Source organism: Diorhabda carinulata, chromosome 11, assembly GCF_026250575.1.
Source record: "Diorhabda carinulata isolate Delta chromosome 11, icDioCari1.1, whole genome shotgun sequence".
Classification (NCBI taxonomy): domain Eukaryota; kingdom Metazoa; phylum Arthropoda; class Insecta; order Coleoptera; family Chrysomelidae; genus Diorhabda; species Diorhabda carinulata.
In genome coordinates this window covers 13,466,369-13,487,040 of record NC_079470.1, presented here as the reverse complement: position 1 = coordinate 13,487,040, position 20,672 = coordinate 13,466,369, and the positions used below count along the sequence as shown (strand labels likewise).

Sequence of the window (20,672 nt, the reverse complement as noted above, 5' to 3'; positions counted from 1 at the left end):
GAAAACAATAAAAAAAATTATAGGACCTATTTGTATTAAATAGACTGAAAAATAAAAATTAAATTTCAATAAGACGACAGTTCCAACTCCTGGCCTATTTTAAGAACGCAGACTCGATACGATCATGCGCGATCGATGTCCTAGTAGATCGATTCGATCGGTAACAATCTCAGACACAAACGCAGACACGAAATATAAATCAGCTGGAAGGAAGCGCAACGTTGCCAGCTCGCCATTACTTTTATATCAACATAATTTGTGAAGTTTCGTGGCCTGTCTTATTTGTTCTGTATTTTGAAATATGCAATGAAATAAGCAATGATAAATGCATTGTTTTGAAAATAAGACAAGTAGCTTCACTTAAATGACTGTCACTTCTTTCTGACGAATCGAAATGTCATGAAATTTGACATATAGTATTTTGAAAGTTGGTACTTAATAAACGTCAAACGGATTTTACAATGACAGCGCCATCTGTGTGTCAGTCACACGATTTATTTAGACAGATAAAAAATGAATAAGAATTGAAGTACGTGAATAAAAAATGTATCCTGAAATACAATTTCGTTTAGAAAATCAACTTTTTCTCTTAAACATAGAGGGAAATTATTTTTCGTTTTAACGAAATTTGGAAAAAAAATTTGGATTTTGAAGGAAAACATCGAAATTACGTAAAAATTTTGAAAAAAAAACTATGTACTCACCTCCTTTGCAATCTTCATAGATTTCGCTTTTAAAGATTGTAAATGATTAGGTACCTGATCGACGACGTCATCTTTTCGAGATTCATTCACTTTTTTTACCAAATTCGTTTTCGGTTGTTCGAACCTTCTCATTTTCTCTAACTCTATCTCTCTAGCAATTAATTGCTTATTAGAATAAGTCACAACTTTTTTCTTAGACGACAAATCTTTTTCCAAAAAAACCACTTCGTCTATGTTAGGCTCTAAAATTGAATTTGAAAAAATCCCTATCAATTCAAAACAAAAACTCAAATGGAAAAAAAAATCATCTTTTTAGAATTGAAACAAGAATCGTAAGAAACAAAATATTTATTCTTGGCAACACTGCTTTTAACTGCCACTGACATTTCCGCTTAAACGTCAACCACAATATTTTGTCATAAATATGAACCATAGAATTAATATTAAACATAGAGAGAACTTATTCAAGAGGGCCTGAACTGAACTAGGTTCATATTACCTCGGTTGGTATACAAAAAATGTTAAGACAAAATGTATTACGGTAAATCGAGAGTATTTTGAGAAATAATCAAATTATTTTCGATTTCAAAAACTTTTTTTATATTATATACCCAAACGAGAATATCCTAAGTATTTGAACGGCACAAAATGATGCTCGAAAATCGTCGTATCGACATCCGAGATATACTAGAGGTTCCCAATATCTCTTATGGATCGAAACAACATATTTTGATCAATGTTTTTGGTTAAAGGGTTGCAAAGAAATTAACTTTTTATGAATTTTAGTCCCGAGTTTGAGGCACTACAGTTCAGCTCCTGGCCTATTTTAACAAAGCAGACTGGATACAATCATGCGCAATCGATTTCCTAGTAGATCGAGTCGATCGGTAACAATCTTAAACACGTACTGTTATGAAATATAAATCAGCTGGACAGAAACGCAACGTTGCCAACTCGCCATTACTTTTATGGATCATCTACATAATTTGTGAAGTTTTGTTAGTCAGTTTTGTATTTTAAAATATTTATCTTATTCTGGGTTTATCTTAATTTGCATTCCATTACCAAATTTGGCAATGATATTGACCAGAATATAATAAAAAATTGGAGAAGGTATTTTTATAAAAAAAAGACATAAAAATGTGTAGATGAATTTTTATCACGTATAGATGTTAGATGTTTACAGTATGACCAAACCTAAACATAAAATTTCATTTCTAGATACCCCTTACGTTCAAATTTTCATTCAAACATAATTACCCGATCTGATATAACACTTTTAGTAGTACTAATATATAATTCAAAAAAAAAATATTGTTATAAGAAGCAATCAAAAATTAACTTCTTGTTTGGTCAACAACTTAACGTATACCACCCGTATATATTCAAAAACCCGAAAAACTACAAAGTATCGTGTAAAATAGTGAAGAACACACATAATTACCTAAATTAAAAACGTAGTTTCCATCAGGTAATCTCTCTTGTATATAATTCAAATTATAATCTATCATAATTTTTACCACTCTCAACATATTATCTTTTTCTTCTTTAGTATAGAGATGTAGATTTACTGGTCTGAAGTTAGGTACGATTATGATAGTAAGTAAAGGCAAGATATCAAGTAGCACCGATAAACGATGACAGTAAGCTCTTACTGAAGGTAGCATACCACGAAGAACTTCGGTAACTATCGCTCTTCTTCGGGTCTCTTTCTGTCTCATCTACAACAAAATTATCTCTATTGACAAAACCAAATCCTGATCTGCAGTACCAGTTTTCTTACAATCAGAAAAAATTGAATCGTAAATAATAATAATGACGAGAATACAATAAAAAGTGACGTCGTTTATATACGTCAAATCTATGAAATTTAATGAAGTTGGCAACGAATGAATTACGTCATCAAATCAAAATATTTATTTTCTTTTGTTTTAACGAAAAAATTGAATCGTAAATAATGACAGTGACGAGAAAACAATAAAAAAAATTATAGGAGCTATTTGTATTAAATAGATTGAACAATGAAAATTAAATTTTAATAAGACGACAGTTCCAACTCCTGGCCTATTTTAAGAACGCAGACTCGATACGATCATGCGCGATCGATGTCCTAGTAGATCGATTCGATCGGTAACAATCTCAAACACAAACGCAGACACGAAATATAAATCAGCTGGAAGGAAGCGCAACGTTGCCAGCTCGCCATTACTTATATGGATCATCAACATAATTTTAAGTTTGGTTAGTTAGTTTTGTGGCCTGTTTTATTTGTATTTTTCTAATGAATATTTTTGTTTTTTTGTTAAAATTTTCGTATTATTTCGAAATTTTTCTCGAGTAATTTCGTCGACCGCAATAAAGGACATAATTTATGCAAGCACAACGGCAAAACAGCCCTTTATACACATCCTGCTTGTCGAGAATATGAATGGAAAGTAATAAAATTGAAGGGCATCCTTTTAGGGCAATAAGCTTTGCTCATTAAAAAGGAATCTAAAATCCCGTTTTTCATGGGTATATAGTGCATGAATAAAAAATAAATCATTTCCTTCTGCTAGTCAGTAATCGGTGACTCCTTTTTTAACAACACAAACTTCATAAACAAAAGGGTGTTACATTTCCAGAATTAGTTTTCACGAACCCGACAAACATTAGAAAATATCGTTGGTATATACCGGGGGAAAGTCTAAATTAATCTATTCATAATTATCGCTTGAAAATATAAATATCGAAGCGCACTCGTATGTACAGTACCGGTCGTTGCAGAGGGCGTGTGTCATGAGTAGTTGGCGCATGCGCTCAACACAATGAATTTCTCGATAGTACGTTCCACGTATCAATGATGGTGTGCGGATGTTTTTGAGGAAAGACGACTAGAGATCTAATAAAAATCGAAGGGATTTTGAAAATGGGAGACTATAAAAAATATGAAATCAATGATTGATATTTTTGTTCATATATATAGTTTTGAGTACGACCTGTAAAATAACACCAACTACGTAGACGATTTAAGTTTCAATGGAGACGAATCAAGACACTAAAACTGAAAAGTTGCATGAAACGCTTTTCCATTTTACTTGTAATGAGGTCCTGAATAATGCAATGACTTTTCCCCTTTAGCTGGACTTGTTAACTTTGAAGAACCTGAAGGTTATCATTCAATACAGCGGAACTAATTTAACAACTTTTGTGTACTTAGAAGATTGTAATTTCTGATTTGAAAGAATGTCTATATAGCAAAAAACACTTCAATAATGCAATTCAATGAAAAAAAAAACAAATAAAACTGGCTATAAAAGAAATACTGAGACTTTTTTGAGGTTAGGACAAAAATTAATCGATTTTCATTGTGGATGTTTCAATTTTTCGGTAGATTGTAATCTGTCGAAGTGAAATCGTTAAATGTGCGTTAAATATTAATGAACGTGTCATACTTTTAGGTTAAATACACAATTTAAAGAACTAAAGAATGTTTCCTTTTGATTCTGCATTAATTTAAGTTGACTTTCCTGTCAAAATTGTACCACGTGATATCATTTGACGCTCCAAGTCCACGTCAACAAGAAAACGCGCCTTAATAAACATTTAACATGACAGCTGACACATAAACACAAGTTTATATTATTCAATCAGTAATAATTTTATATAAATATTCATTTTATCAATGAATCTATGTAAATATAATTAATTTTAGATCTATAAAAAAGTTAATTTTAATCGATTCTGGTCGAGTACAAACAATGTAAACGCTTTTTCTGTGTGTATATTATGATGCAATCACCACATGACGTTAGTTAACCTCAAAATCAATGTTCTAGACGTATAAAGTTAATGTTTAATATTAAACAAAAACTATTTTAATAACTTTCATAGTTATTTGAAAAAATATATTGTTATTGTTAGTGATAATGTCAGATATTTCTAATAGTCATTATTTTCTGTGTTATTTTGACGATAACCTCGGTTCATTAAGGATTATATTTCTAAAATGTTTGCTTTACGTGATAGAAGTTTATTTTGATGTAAATAATCTAGTTTCGTAAGTATATTTTACTACTAAAATGATAAAACGGTTCAATAGATCTTTCTAGTTGTGCATACAGGGTGTTTCACAAATAAACACAAAAATTATATTATATCTTCAAGTAATGAAAAATATCGAGGTCAATGACATACTACCCATTTTATTATCGATAAGTAGTTTATGAAAATTAAGATAAATTGAGTTATTAGGTTATAAAATGTGTTTATATATCACTGTAAAATTATAATTATAATCTATATCGCGAGATTGTGAACCATAACCGCATTATTTTATTAAGTAAACCTGTCAAATCGCAATTGTCAACTGTCCGTTCTGTGTCCATAGAATTAGAAATTAAACATACTCACATAACCTCAAAATCAATGTTGAAAACGCGTTAATAATGGCGTAGGAAACGTATTAATTTCATGTTTAATAGTTAATAATAATAATAGAACTCACCTCGTAACCCATGTTGGGATAATTCAACTTCTGTGATTTCCACGTGGCGAATAAGAAATGCCAAACGACGAAAGCGTAAGGTAAATACGATCCCAATGTATAATTTTGTAAAGAATAAATCTGCTTATTCAAAATGTCACTAAAAACGAACCAATCCAAAGCTTGACTGATCCCTTGCAAAGAAGAATCTTTCAATTGTAAAACCATCATATTTTCGTAAACACCCTGCGCCACCCTCTCGTAATCTCCGAAAGAAGAAACCGTTTGCAAAATTTTCGACATTCTATCTCGCATAGTTTGCTTGTGGACCGTATCGGTTTGATGTACCAAAGGATTAATTTTGGGACGTACCATATTAAATATTTCCTGCCATACAGTGAACAAACCTGAAATTTGTTTTATGAATACCATACTAACTGATAGTAATTGCCACTAATCAACATAAAAAGGGTAGTTACTGATCATAAAATATTGTTAGACCGTGAAAGCAAGAAAAGTTACTATACTTTACATTATTTCGAGTTTTTTTTGCCAGTGACATGGGATTTTTTTGTTATCGAATTTATTTACCTTTCTGCATGTCCTTTTGTCCTATATTGAACTTGTAAACATCGGATAAAGTCACTAATTTATTTTGCGATTTGAAAAAATGCAAAACCGATAAACAGGATCTGATATCGTTGTTGCTTTTTTCCGCCAAAGCCATCATGGTACCCAAATCGGTTTTTATCTGTTCTCTACGACATATAGACATCAATCTTTCCGCTAAACGTGTACTACAAGTAGGCGGAAAATGTATAACGAAAGCAATTTGTCGTAGAGGTTTCAATGCTGGAACGTATACGTCGTTACAAATACAAATAATCGGTCTTTTCAAAACGAAATTTTTCCCTTTTTTTGATTTGTTAGTACCGGTTATGTATTTGATCAAAAAGTCTATAGAGGATTGCGGCGCTCCGTCTATTTCGTCGAATACGAGACAATTCGGTCTACACTTTTGATCTACCACCGATTTCATCTGCGTCGAATTTTCTAAATGGATTTTGAAAGCTTCGGTGCTTCTATCGTCTGAAGCGTTAACTTCCACGACATTATAGCCTGCGTGTTTAGCCGCCACATGAGCTAACGTTGTTTTACCTAAAATGGAAACATAATTATTGCCCTTAAAACCATCGGTTATAAGAAAAAGCAACTTTAAACTTGGAGTTCTATGGTCAGGGGTTGGATTAGCAAAAACCTAACTCCAAAATAGTTAGCAGTGACATTCAACTGGTATCTAACCTAAAATAGAATCCATCTGCAACAGATTACACCTGCTTTGTTTGGTATAACTGAGTTAGAAGCAAACTGGTAGATGTGGCACCTCCAAGAAGTTGGCTGCCAAAATCGTGAACGTTAAAAACGCGGTCTTAGAGCTCAAAAATCAGATTTTTTATTCATTTTTTTCCAAAAGTTACAATCTCAACCCGTTCTGGAACAAAGTAGAACAAACCTAGAACAACCTTCAAAATTTATGTAACCTCAAAGTGTGGTGTTTGAAATTGACCCCAATTAAAGTTTTCATCATCTTGTTTAGATGAAACCCCAAACACAGATCCAGCAAAAGCTTCCAAGAAACATCAAAAGAAATCAAGCACTTTACCTAATCCAGGTGGTCCACACAATAACGCCACTTTATATTGGGGTCTTCCGTATTCATCCAAATTAGTATCAAGTTCATAATTTCTGGTAAATTTCGATTTATTTTGATCAGTACTATGTTGTAACTGCCTATTTTTAGGTCTTCTATTAAAAACAGCTTTATCCCAAAGTTTCAACCATTTCAACATGATCCTATTTGTACTTTCGTCACTTAAAAGTTCGACGTATTTCCTCGGACGGTATAAATCTGTCCATAATTCTTTATTTGAATTACATTCTTCTACCAATTCAACATCAGTTTCTTCATATTGCGCAGTTAAGTGCTTAGATAGCTAATAAAATCAATTTTCACTTAAAACAGTTAAAATTTCATCATAAATCAGTACTAACCAAAATTTGAGCTTCTTCCCAAATTTTTTTCGAACTCTCTCCTAAAATATCCTTTTCCAAAGAATCGGCAGCAATTTTTTTTATTTCTTCTTTTTCGTATTCTTCCGAATGGAATCTAACGTATATTTTTTCCCCATCATGGCATGTAATACCTACAAATGGATATTTCGGTACCCTATGGCTGATATTATGCTTGTCTCTATCATAATCAATTGAAGACGTTTTATTTATAGAAAGTGAATTTTTTTTCTCTTTATTCAGTTTCCTTAACAAAATAATGTGTTCCATTAACTGAAGCAGTTCTTCATCTTTGTCCGACTTTATTTTTTTATTCGGTTGAATATCTATTTCGTCCCCAAAATCAATATCACCTGAAATAAATAATTATACTATAAAAATCTAAAAAATAATAAACTTACCAATGTCTCCAAATAAATCATCGGCTGTACGTTTTTTAGACGAATCTTGTATGTGATTTTCTAACTGAGCAGAAGTCGTAGACGAAGATGCACAATATTGAGAAGGTTCTAAACTAAAATCTTCAACGTTTTGAGATTCATTTTGTGTAGAAAACAACGATAATGAATTATTAACGCTATTTTGTGATTTTTGTCCACTTTTATTAGTTAATTCGCTATTAGGATTAGATTTTTTTGTAGCTGGTTCGTAAATTTCTAAAAAATATTTTTAAACGTATAACCTAAATAAATTTCATAAAACTTATTTTCCTACCACCTTCATCTTGATCTCTTAAAAGTTCAAGTTCGTCTCCATACATTAACTCGAATTCCTCATCAGCATCTGGATAATCACTCATTTTGACTCAGTAATTAATTATAATACACAAAAATAATTCGGGATTTAACCTTTTTATTAATTCATAATATTTCCCGCTATTTTTAACGTCAAAGTTGTCACGTCATAAATGGCATATAAGTTTTATAGAAATGAAATAAAACTATAAAATGAGTTTATTTAATATTTAATTCACTCTATGCTATAAAATAATATAAATAATTACGAAATATTTTTCAGAAAATATATATTCAAAGTTTTAAGATACTTTATTATCTTGCTATTTATAACTATATGCAATATATTTTACATTCTTGTATGAATAGTTGCCTACCGATAGAAACTGTTTTGTAAATATTCCAAAATAAAATTTTTTAATTACCATATTTTAAATATATGAATATATAATTTCTGTATTGTGAACAAAATAGATAGAATGTACCTTCATATTAGAAATGAAATTTGAATAAATAAAATATCGAAAATGTGTTTTAATTTTAATTCGAAATAGTTTCAACTTCACTTAATTTTTTGTTTGTCAAAAAAACAAGGTTAATAAAGAATTGATCCCGGGGTTCAAACAAAAAATATATTCTGAAACAAATGAATGGAACTTTTAATTCTTTAATTTGAACCAATGTATTCTGTCCACAAATTGAAAAAGTAACGTTATAAATATACAGATCCGGTTTATACATTATTGGACTAGCGCTTATTGTAGGTCAGTACATCAAACTTAATTCAAAGTTTTTAGTAGTAATCACGATATGATAATCAAAGTGGGTAAAACTTTTACAGATTACGTCTAAGTAAAATTGCTAGAGATAATTAAAATTGTTATTTAATATAATTAAAAAAAGATTTAGTAATGTGGCACAAATTATAGTTGACTATGTTATTGAACTGGCCTATTACTGATGGGGAGACAACCGACGAATAGTGATCATCAGCCACTTAAGTGAAGACACAATTACAGTCCGAGTAGAAAATTATAAGTAAATACATAGCAGGTTGTTCGATATTTATTTAAAACATTTTGATAAAACTATTGTCCGATAAGGTATTCGAAAATCGTGTTTAAAATGTTTTACTCAGTCATCAATGTTTTGTTAGGTATGTAGATAAACAATTTAAGTAATTATTTCATTAAGGAACCGGTTCGTATACAGATAGGAGTTGAATAACAACGGAATTTTTGGTTATAAACTAGTAATGAGATAAAAAAAAACTTGTTTATAGGAAACAATGGTTTTATTATTTAAATATTTAATTGATTTTATCATTTATTATTTTGATGTAATAGGTTAGGTTATTATCAAAATCAAACATATTATCAATATAATAACAACTAATTCAAATGATGTGAAACGTATTGCATGACAGTTAACGGTTATTAAACTGCAATATAAGTAAATGAATCACTAATAATTTAGAATAAACAAAAGGGAAATAATTCTTAAATGATGGATTCTAGTTTAGTATGAAAACATGTAATTTAGTTTTTGTTTAAACGTTTTCTGATTTGATATTATGCTACAAGCGAATTTACATGATGTTAACTAACCTCAAACTCAATCGATTTTAATTATTATTAAAAAGATTATTTTTGACATGGAACTCAAAGTTTTTGTATTAGTTTTTATTTCGTACATTAATAAAATTATTTTTTCATAAATATATGATAATAACAGTTATGTGTTAATAAAGCTAATGAATAGAAAATTTGTCGATTATACACGGTGTTTCATAAGTAAACACAAATTGATTTGAATTTATTTACGTTAACTGTACTTTAGCTATTATTCTATGGATAATAAAATATCAAAATGTACGACAGGTAATTTTATTATCAATAAGTGGTTTATGAAAAATAAATAAAATTAGAATTTACTGGGTTATAAAAAGTGGGTTTATTAAACCACATAAATTATATATTATTAAATAAATGAACTGTACTTCAATGGAACATTTATGTTAATACGTTTATAACATGATCGGAATGAATATTAAATTACGAGGTCAATTGCAAAAGTTCTAAATTATACACTGACAACAACATAGTAAAATAAACTTGTCATTTTGTTATTCACAAAGAATTAATAATTATTCTGTGAATGAATATGCACTACTCGTCCTAGTTTATACAATAAATATCATATACTGAGAAAAATAGCTAAAGGGAGATGATTTAAATCTTTTGAGACTAATATTCGTTGCTTTGCAAATATATTATTAATTCATAATTCGTGTAGTGTAATAAAAATGTGTCATAACTGTCAATGTCAATTGTCAAGGTAAATAAACATTTGTTTAAATTTCCTGATTTGTGTTCTAAATGGGAAGAATTTTGTAAAATGGAATACTCAACCACAAATTATCGATAACTGAATTACTGTTTTATTTTTGCGTAGTATTTATTTACATATTACAATTTGTACAAACCGCGAAAATAGATTAGTTCTGTGACGCACCATCGAATGAACTGGTATCTAAAATCCGCCATGTTGTTTCCACTGAATAACAGCTAAGTTCGCATTTCTTCTTTGGTTATGTTCTGTGGTTATCGATACGAGTATCGAGATAATCGATTGTTCTATTGTTTATGAACTGTTTAAATAAATATCTATATATTTACAGGAAATGAAAACATTTTTTTTATTTCCAGGGAAGATAATGGAGAAATTGATACAAAATTGCAACTAAACATAATAAATTATCTACAAATTTTAATTATTCATTCAAATCTTTCTATCACGAGTTCGAGGTCAAGGGCCATCTTAAACAGACAGTTCGTTCAAGATAACAAGTAGTCGCTAACAAAGAATTATTCACGTAGCATCGACCGCTTATTACAAAAGTTTAATTGAAAATTTTCAGTAACGAAAAAACAAAAAATGTTCGGTTTAAATAATTCGTATTCATTTTTCTATACGCTGTTTACGTGGTCCCTGGGTATTTGTTACGGATTCGTTTTGATATCTTCGGCTGCGGGAAACTTCGACGAATTCAACTTTTTCGAAAAAGGCGTTTCTCTAAAATACAATTTAAAAACAAATGTTCTGCTCAACGATAAAGGATTAAAAGGAAAAAACGTGGGATTCACTATCAATGGAGAAGTGAGCGTCGGCACTATTTGGGAAAATGGAAATCAGAAATTATTGAAAATCGAGGTAAAAATTATTTTATTTCTCCAAAAAATGAATTGACTCTCTTCCTCCTTCTCTTATCTCACTGTCTCTCTCAGTTACTATTTGTTTCCCACTCTTTCGCTGTCTTTCTCTCACTTTTTCTATCACGTTGTCACTGTTTTCATGTCTCCAATTTTATTTCTCACTCTTTTACACTGTCTTTAACTGTATCACTTTTTTCTTCCGTCTCTCTCTCTTTCATTGTCTTCCAGTTTCACTCACTCACTCTCCCAATGTATTATTCTCTACCTCACTCGCACTCAATATCTTTCAGTCCCTCTCATTCACTCAAACTCATTCACTAGCTTCATCTCTTACTCTCTCACTGTTTTGCTGTTTTCCTTTTTCATCGATCCATCTTTCTTTCTTTTCTATTCTATCACTCATTCGTTTTTTCACTGTTTTCTTCTGTCTCTCTCTCTTTCATTGTGTTACAGTTTCACTCACTCACTCTCCCAATGTATTATTCTCTACCTCACTCGCACTCAATATCTTTCAGTCCCTCTCATTCATTCAAACTCATTTACATATACACATATACTTAACTATATTTTACAAATTTTTGCAGTTAAAGCCTCTGAAATTGCATATGCTGTCTGATAAAATCACTTCCGATTCTGATTTTTCAAATTTGGATAACGCCGATAACAAACCGTTTTTAGTTATATGGAATAAAGGCAAAATCGATAAAATCTTCATATCGAAAAGTGAATCGATATCGATGAAGAACGTTAAGAAAGGAATCGCCAGTTTACTACAGGTGACATTCAAAAATTTCCACAAATTTATCGTTTTATGATTTTTTCTATATTTCTAGTTCCAACTTGTTGATGTCGACTCAAAGGAAACCGATTCTTCGGGCACGTGCGTCATAAACTACTCGTCGTTATCACCACACAAATTTTCTAAATTGAAGACGCACTGTATATCTGACGATTTCGATTATATCGACAATCTAAATAAGATTTTAGGCGTCGAAATCGAATCGAACAGTAGCGTCGAATATGTTTTCAATGAAGGACCTTTTAGACTCGCTTCCGTTGTATCCAAAGACGTGCACGTTTCTTATTTAACGTCTAGAGAAGAAATGGGAAATCGAGTCGAAACAGAACAAATTCTAACTTACATCACTAGTGAAAACATCGATTCAGTAAATGGAGATTATATAGAAGACGCCGTGGAAAAGATAAGCAAAACCACCGGAATAACATTTAACCAAGAAAATTTACTTACCGAAATAGAACCCGTTAAAACCAACGAAATCGTTACATTTAACAAAGTCGTGGGGAATTTGAGAAATAATTTGAAAATAGAACATATCGGTAGCATAAAGCAAGCTAAGGCCATAATTGAATTGGTAAATTCCGCTAGAAATGCGAAAAAAGAAGATATAAGTAAAGTACTGACGTCTAAGAAGAATAAAAATATTCTGTACGTACCAATTTTTAACACAAAAGCAGTAAAGTAACTATATTTCATGCAACCATCCATTCTTAAAATAGTTTTAACTACTACATCTTATGCAACCAATAATAACTGTTACAAAAGTTATACCTACATCTTATGCAACCAATAATAACTGTTACAAAAGTTATATCTACGTCTTATACAACCATTAATACATCTTAAAAAATTACATCTACATCTTATGCAACCATTTATTGTTATTACTACATCTTATGCAACCATTAACACATCTTACAAAAGTTATACCTACATCTTATGCAACCAACAATATTTAATATAAAAGCTGTAACTACGACGTATGCAACCATTACTACATATTAGGTAACCACCTGTTCTTGTAACCAAAGTTTTTGCTTTCTTTGTCTTGTAGACATCAATTATACGACATTTTGGGATACGTTCAAACGTCGGATTCCCACGAAACCGTTATGAAAAATTTGCATTTCGATAAAGAGGATCAAATCGATTTAAGCGAGAGATACCTTTGGGCGCTTTCTTTTTCTTCGCATCCGAATCCCGACGTCCTCGAAGATGTTTTAAAAAAATTCACTAAAACCGTCAGTATACCCGAGAAAGTTAAAGAAACTATGATTTTAACGATGGCGTCGATGGCTTATAAGGTATCGCAGAGACCTCATAGCGAATATAAATTTAACGTAAGTAGTTGTTCGATTTTATAATCGATTACTTCGATGACATAATTAACCGCTCGTTTTGTTTTATCTCGAAATGAATATTTCCTAATATTTTATTGAATTTGTAAAGTTATTGTTGTTAAAATTGTATATTATTTTGCATAATATAAACAATTACAGATATTATATAACACTTTTCAAGTTTTATTATAAATTATTAGTCGATCATTTTCGTTAACTGACAGACGTCAGTTAGATTTATGATTTTATAAATTTTGAAGATGTTGCCAGGTTTTTGTTTTATGCTAAGTGGATTTGGTAGATGTTCATGGATGAACGGTTTTTTTCATCTTTTTTCAAATATTTACAAGTGCAAGCTTCTTTATTTCTAAGTATTAAAATCTTACGAAAAAGCTTCATATGAAGCTAAAATCAAATCAAAAGTTTGTGAAATATAATTAGATATACTCATTATTTTACATTTCTTTAATCTCAATGATAATTGGAAAATCCGGCAATCTTGGATAATTGAGATGTCAAACTTCACAGATATCACGTAAATTTAGATTGTTCATGGCGATGTTATTAATTTTCACTAAATAATCGCCATCTTGGATTAGTTGTCAATCATAAATAATAACAAGTAATAAACTTTTTGTTCGACGTAGGTCCCAAACTGGTATGTGGTCATAAAAACTATACAATTTTTAAAATTAAATGCAAAAAATATCATTTTACATTCTTTTAATCTCAATAATAATTTTAACATCCGGCAACATTGAAACGTCATGCTCCACAGACACAACTAATATGTAGATCACATTATAATTGATTCTTACTAAGAACCATTCTAAAGTTATAAATCATAAATATTAACAAAAAGTTATTTTTCTGCTCAAACTAGGTCGTAAATTTGTGTATTTTTGAGCAATGTGGTTAAAAAACTGATGAAAATTTGAAATGAAATAAATACATTTCCTTAATTTCAATAATACTCATAAAATCTGGCAACACTGGTCAAATGAGATTTGACACTTCACAGATTTCTCCTATATTTAGACAGTTCATGATTATTTTATTATTGTTTACATAGAATAATAACAAAATAAGTCGCAAAATTCTATATTTTTAAGATATATTATTATAAAAACAATACAATTTTGTAATAATGAAAATACGATATTTGTTTGTAGTTAATCAGAGACGTAGAAGAAACTATCATTAACAATTTGGATTATGCTAAAAACGAAGATAAACACAAATATTTTAGAGCCCTAAAAAATCTCAAATCACCTACAACTACCCCAATTTTGTTAGAATATATTAAAAAAGGAACTCAAAAAGAAGGAGTATTAGCATGGAAAGCGATCAAAGCTTTTGGTTCGACTCTATGGGATAAGGAAGTTTTGATGGCAGCCAAACAAGCTTTCTTCCAGCTAAATAAAAGGTTTTTTCTCATATTTAATCTAATTATTTTGCTTTTGAATTTAAATTCAATGTATCATTTCAAGTTTGCATCATCCTGAAGGATAAATCTAACTGTATTTCTACTTGATTTTCAAAAATATTTACCACTCAATATATTTTTCTACTTTTCAGGATTTTTAATTTAATTTTCGTTAATTTTTAGGTACGATACAAGCTCGAGAACTATAGCTGTTGATATACTTTTAGAATCCCAGCCTAGCGATGAACTTTTAGTTGATATACTCAATTTCCTCATATCAAAAGATCCAGCTTACGAAATCAAACAATACGTTTATCAAAGGATCAAGATGCTAACTGAATCTGACGACGATTTCAAATATAGAGTAGAGAAAATTATAAAAAATTCAGTGCAGATAAATAATTATTCTGGACTTGCTCCTAGAGGTTTATCAACTGCTTTAACTAGGACATTTTACAAGCATCCTTCGAGTAATGGTAGTTTGGTGAGTGTGCAAGAGATGAAATCTGGTATAGCGAAAAGGGGGTCCATAGATGTAGTTTTCCAGAAAGGTGATATCAGAAAGGAGATTTTTAGTGTATGTATAAAATTTCTTTAGTTTTTTTTTCATATCTTATATCCTTTTATATCTTTTTGTTGCTGACTTATCTCGATTGTAGATTTTTTCGTGTCATTTTTCATTTATTTAAATTTATAGTTTTTGAGGAAATTTATTGTTTAATTTGTCAACTGTCAAAACAAAATGGTTTAACAGGTGCACCTGTCAACTGTCAAAACAAGAACTTTATCGAATTGCTTACTAGATAAAACGTTTATATGAAATTATTTACTGAATTTTTGTTATCACCCCATGTATTCATGTTTGTAGTTTCATTTGTTGTGATGTCATTCGTCATGACTTAAATTTATGGTTTCTGGTGAAATTTATTCTTGAATTTATCACCTGTCAAAACAAGACGTTCTAGTGAATTATTTACCAAATGACTCTATTGAATCTAATTGTTCACTAGATAAACACATGACATCTGTCAAAACTTTTCTGTAAAATTATTTACTGTATTTTTATTATCACCCTATATATTCATGTTTGTAGCCTCGTTTTTTATGATGTCATTTGTCATGACTTAAATTTCGTATTTCTCAATAAAATTGTTTACCTAGATAAAGACCTGTCATCTGTCAAAACGAATTTCTGAATTTTTGTTATTACGCCATATATTCATGTTGTAGTATAATTTTTTTATGATTTTTCATAAATTTATGATCTCTGGGGAAATTTACTGTTAGATATGTCAACAATTAATACAAGAACTCATTAGAATTATTTATATAAACAACCTGTCAACTGTCAAAACTAAACGTCAAATTTTCCGACTTTTAAATTTATCGTATTTTTTAATGTTTTTTCTCAAATTTTCATTTGATGTCAATTTTTGACTCAAATTGACACCTGTCAACTTGTCAGTAGATATTTCACATAATTATTTATGACATTTTCGTCATAGTCCCGTATTTTTCCAATTTTATAACACAAAATACCAATTTTTGGAAAAATTCCGTGTTTATCTGTACGCCTGTCAACTGTCAAAACTAGATGTTTTACAAAATTGTTTACCAAATGTTTGTTATCAAGTATATTAAATTGTTTATTACTTAAATTTCGTAGTTTCAAAGGAAAATTCATTTTTTACTATTGGTACGTCTGTCAAATGTCAAAACCAGTGCTTCTACAAAAAATGTTTAGTACCACCTGTATAAAGTTGTAGTTTCTGAGGAAATTTCGATTTTTGAAATCACCACACCTGTTAACAACCAAAATAAGATATTCCGTAGAAATTTTTACTCAATTTTCGTTACCATCTTGTCTACCTAAATTATATAAAAATCAAAACGTTAAACTTCTGATTCTTTACTCTCAAAACTTTTTATGCTAATAACTGTGAAAAAGCTACAACGTGGCAACAATGTAAAACATCTTTATTATTAATTTATTATGTGTTTGTTATTTCCCGCTATATTTTTATTTTAGTTGGGTATATTTTCGGGTGGTCTTCACACTTTCCTTTCTAGTGGCAACGAGGAAGAAGAAACTGAAGAAGAAAACCCGACAGCTGGTATAGAATTAACCGTTATGGACACACAAATTCGTCCTTTCGTTTTCTTTAGCGGTCAAGGCGAACTTATGGGACACGTGTGGTCAGGGACGGCTTCAGAAAAAACACCGGCGTTTCAAGTAAGCCAAATATTGTTTTTTTTAATTCTAGTTAAGGAAATGCATTTTATAGGAATTTTTGTGAGTAATAACTATTTAATATTGATAAAATTTTATAATGAAATTCTTAGATTTTGGCTCTGCTGCAAGATCATTTCGAATACATCCGTCTAAGTCCTGGTTTTATAATGAACGTCAATTTCAAAGGAGCCGCATCATTCGATTTATCAGGAAAAATCGAAATTTCAATATGGAGTAGAACTGCCGAATCATTAGTACAAAAAACGTAAATATCTTCACGTTATTTAAAAAAAAATAATTTATCAATTCTACAATTTTTTTTTCGATATAAAGGGCAACTTTTCTTGTAACACTCTGTATCTGCATCATTAAAACTTCGATTCAGGGCTGAAATGAATGTTTCAGTGGTGGAATTGTTGTGGTGGGGGTAAATACAATCGATTCGTCGTTTATCAAAACCCAGGTGGAGTTTGGAAGTTTGATCGAAACCAAATTGGACCTACAAACCGATATAGACTTCTCCTCCAACGCGCAGCTCTGTATGAGACTCACGCAGCCCGATTCAGTATTTAGGTGAGTGTCGTATTGACATTTCCGGAATATTTTCGAAATAATTCATTCGTAGGCATAATATATACAAAATGGCGAGAGTACCTGGCAATAAGCACCAAATGAGGATATCGAAGTACCAAAAATACAACATACCGGGGTTAACCTATAATATAAACAAGAAGAATAACGATATGTGTAAATCGATTTTTAGTTGACGTTGGATTCCGTGATTTTGTTTTTCTAAAGACGTTTGTTTAAATTGATTTATGTGAGCTGTGTTGTTTAAAGACTAACTTTTATGATCTGAAATGAAATGTAAATAAATGTATTTAATATAAATGTTATTTCTTAAAAGTTTTTTTTAAATAATAAAACCCTCCCTAAACCCTATCCTGATTAGGAATCACATGAAATAAGATAGAAAATCGATTATTATTTGAAAAAGATCGAGATGCACAAATTAACATTGAAACTACCAACATTCCTATCCTAATACAAACATAAAACGAGATAGAGAATCCATTATCATTTATAAAAGAAAGGGATGCATATATTCCCACTTTATTATTTCAACAAATAAATCAGCAAAATCTTGTTTATCAATTATAAGTCGAATGAAATGAAAAATTGATTATCATATGAGAAAGAGTAAGATGCATAAATTTCATAAGTATGGCAACTTTCCTATCCTAATTCAAACATAAAACGAGATAGAGAATCCATTATCATTTAAAAAAAGAAAGAGATACATATATACTATTTCAATCATAAACTGAGATAGAAAATCGATTATCATATAAAAAAGAAAAAGATACATATATACTCACATTAACTATGAAAATAAACCAGCGATATTCCCATTCTTATTTTCCAATCAGGAATCCGATAAAATTAAACAGGAAATTGATTATTATACAAAAAGTTACATAAGAACTGGCAACTGGCAAATAATATCGGTTATAATACATAACCAAATTTTTCATTTTTGACATTTATGTATTTATGCTTTGTCTATTCTATTCAATAATACATTAGAGAAATCTAACATGAACAACTGACTTCTCCAATAATGTAAAACGTCATTATTTGGAATTAAATTAGCATTACACTTGCCCAGTTGGCACAATATATTTATATTTCACTTTCTTTACATATGATATGTAACGTAAACGTGGCAACGTTTGTTTTTGCTTCAGACAAGCTGATTGAAAAAGGCGCGAAATATGAAATTCCAAATCCACAATAACAGTATACGCCAAATACGATATTTATATTTTTCTCCGATAAAAAAAGAATGTAAATTAATGATATAAAAAAAGTCAATAACAAATTCGAGTTCTATTTTCTCTGCATCATCATTGTACCTCCTAATAAATTATCTTCGATAAATGTTTTCTATTAATAATTCGATTTTATTTTGAATACGTGTAGTGTCAAGTAGGACCATTTTGATAACCGTATACAAAAGATAAGTCAAAATGGATTTCAAGTGAGCGCTTAACACCAGTGCCGTACCAGAAAACTTTCTTTAACGTGAATTTAATCACTTAACCACTACTTTCAATTAGAATCTTCGTTTCTAAGGAATATTTCTTGTAGCAAATTATTGTTTTATGTTTTTGTTGCTAGAAAATTCTGATTTTAGATCTATTCCGGTTGAAAATCAGCATTTAAAAAATTTGACGTCTTTATCAAAATATGATTCAATAAGATTATTTTTACCTTTTTAAAGGCCAATTCTCAATCGAAACAGGATAATTTAGCAATAAAAACATAAAAAAGAAGCCTAAGAAATAAAAAACTACAAAAAATTATTGTTTGTTTGATATTTTTAGTTCATATTATTGATAGTTATGCAAACATTAGAAAAACAAGTTGAAACAAACACCAAATTGATATTTATACTTGAATAGATTTGTTCTATTTATATGAAAATATATGAGAGTTCTATAATATTGCATAGTATAAAGAATATTGTTTATAATACTTACAAAGATACAAAGAGTTTCAAAATATTCTAAAGTGTTTTCAAATTTTAGAATATGTATCACAACATTCACAATTCTATATTAAAATTATTCAAAATATTGAATACGAGAAATTAATAACTACCATTTGCTTCAACTTGTAATCCCTTACGTGTATAAACAAGAAGTGATAACCTTGAATCATTTCTTCAGAAGTGATAACTTTGAATCATTTCTTCTGCCACTATGACCGTTGTTTTTGCGACTTACTTGCATTTTTGCCACAATAATAATGTGGAGTTTTGTTTTAAATATAAAAAACTACCGAAGAAGTTTACAAAATGACTTTTTGGATCACATTCAATGTTGTTCGGAAACTGACAGTTGACGGGTTATTGTATTTGTCTATGGTTTTTTGAACTTTAAATCATACATTTACTATTAATTCTCATGAGCAGAATCTATTAAATAAATCTACTAAATAAATAAAGTTTTAAATTTTAAATTTCCATCGAATATTGAACGCGACGTTCGAAAACTCTGATATAAATCTAGTACTGAGTTATCAATCAGCTGATAAGTGATCTATCTGAACCCTGCTTATAAAGTAGAAACTGTTTACAAGTGGTGTACGAAATTTAAAATGGTGAAATGAATCAGAAACGAAAAGGAAGTCGTTCTATTTAAAAAAAATCAATGCAAAATTCAAATTCTTCTAAAATAATGAATAATATATTGTAAAAAAAATGTAATAATAGAAAAATGTAGGGAAAATTTTAGATTATAAAACTTGTTGGGATACTAAAAACACGATGTAGTTATAATAATATCACGAGCCCCTTTTAGTGTTACGTCCCTGTTTATTTTTGTATTTGCTGCGTCTCGACGCTCAAAAATAGGAGACCAGTAAGCAAAATATATTTTTCTCGTAACATGTATCTTCCAGTATTAATATCGATACCAATATTAATTTGTTTGTGGATATATTTTTTGATACTTTTAAAAAATATATTCGTACCAACATCGACTTCTATTCACTTGAATTTCATTGGTGCAAATAATGCCACCAATGTTAACAAGAACATCGAAGCAAGCGGAACCAGTGCGACAAATGTTAGTAGTTATAAAAGAAGAAGAAAAATTCATGTGCCGAAATTTATGTTGGAG

At 29.9% G+C, this 20,672-nt stretch overlaps 2 protein-coding genes across 4 annotated transcripts in view; one reads left to right on the top strand and one right to left on the bottom strand.

The window, feature by feature from the left end:
* LOC130899556 (chromosome transmission fidelity protein 18 homolog) overlaps positions 1-8,122 on the bottom strand; it is a 39,186-nt gene extending 31,064 nt beyond the window's left edge. The window contains exons 1-8 of one of the 2 annotated variants that reach the window (XM_057809571.1): positions 7,954-8,122; positions 7,641-7,895; positions 7,222-7,592; positions 6,833-7,163; positions 5,761-6,327; positions 5,191-5,576; positions 2,149-2,425; positions 705-946 (exon numbers count right to left, since the gene is read on the bottom strand). In XM_057809571.1, coding sequence (XP_057665554.1) covers positions 705-946; positions 2,149-2,425; positions 5,191-5,576; positions 5,761-6,327; positions 6,833-7,163; positions 7,222-7,592; positions 7,641-7,895; positions 7,954-8,038 — 2,514 coding nt within the window. In that variant the 5' untranslated portion in view covers positions 8,039-8,122. The remainder of the gene's footprint in view (positions 1-704; positions 947-2,148; positions 2,426-5,190; positions 5,577-5,760; positions 6,328-6,832; positions 7,164-7,221; positions 7,593-7,640; positions 7,896-7,953) is intronic. The other variant, XM_057809572.1, reaches the window with a different exon arrangement.
* LOC130899555 (microsomal triacylglycerol transfer protein) lies at positions 4,497-17,892 on the top strand. Of its 2 annotated transcripts, none has more exons than XM_057809568.1 (11): positions 4,497-4,743; positions 10,682-11,186; positions 11,773-11,964; positions 12,022-12,635; positions 13,042-13,327; positions 14,500-14,753; positions 14,937-15,330; positions 16,783-16,986; positions 17,097-17,251; positions 17,392-17,559; positions 17,612-17,892. In XM_057809568.1, the coding sequence occupies exons 2-11, from the start codon at positions 10,911-10,913 to the stop codon at positions 17,751-17,753; spliced, it is 2,685 nt and encodes an 894-aa protein (XP_057665551.1). In that variant the 5' UTR covers positions 4,497-4,743; positions 10,682-10,910; the 3' UTR covers positions 17,754-17,892. The 2 variants fall into 2 exon arrangements, with proteins under 2 accessions (XP_057665551.1, XP_057665550.1); XM_057809567.1 differs by lacking the exon at positions 4,497-4,743 and adding an exon at positions 8,741-9,129.
* The last annotated feature ends 2,780 nt before the right edge of the window (positions 17,893-20,672 follow it).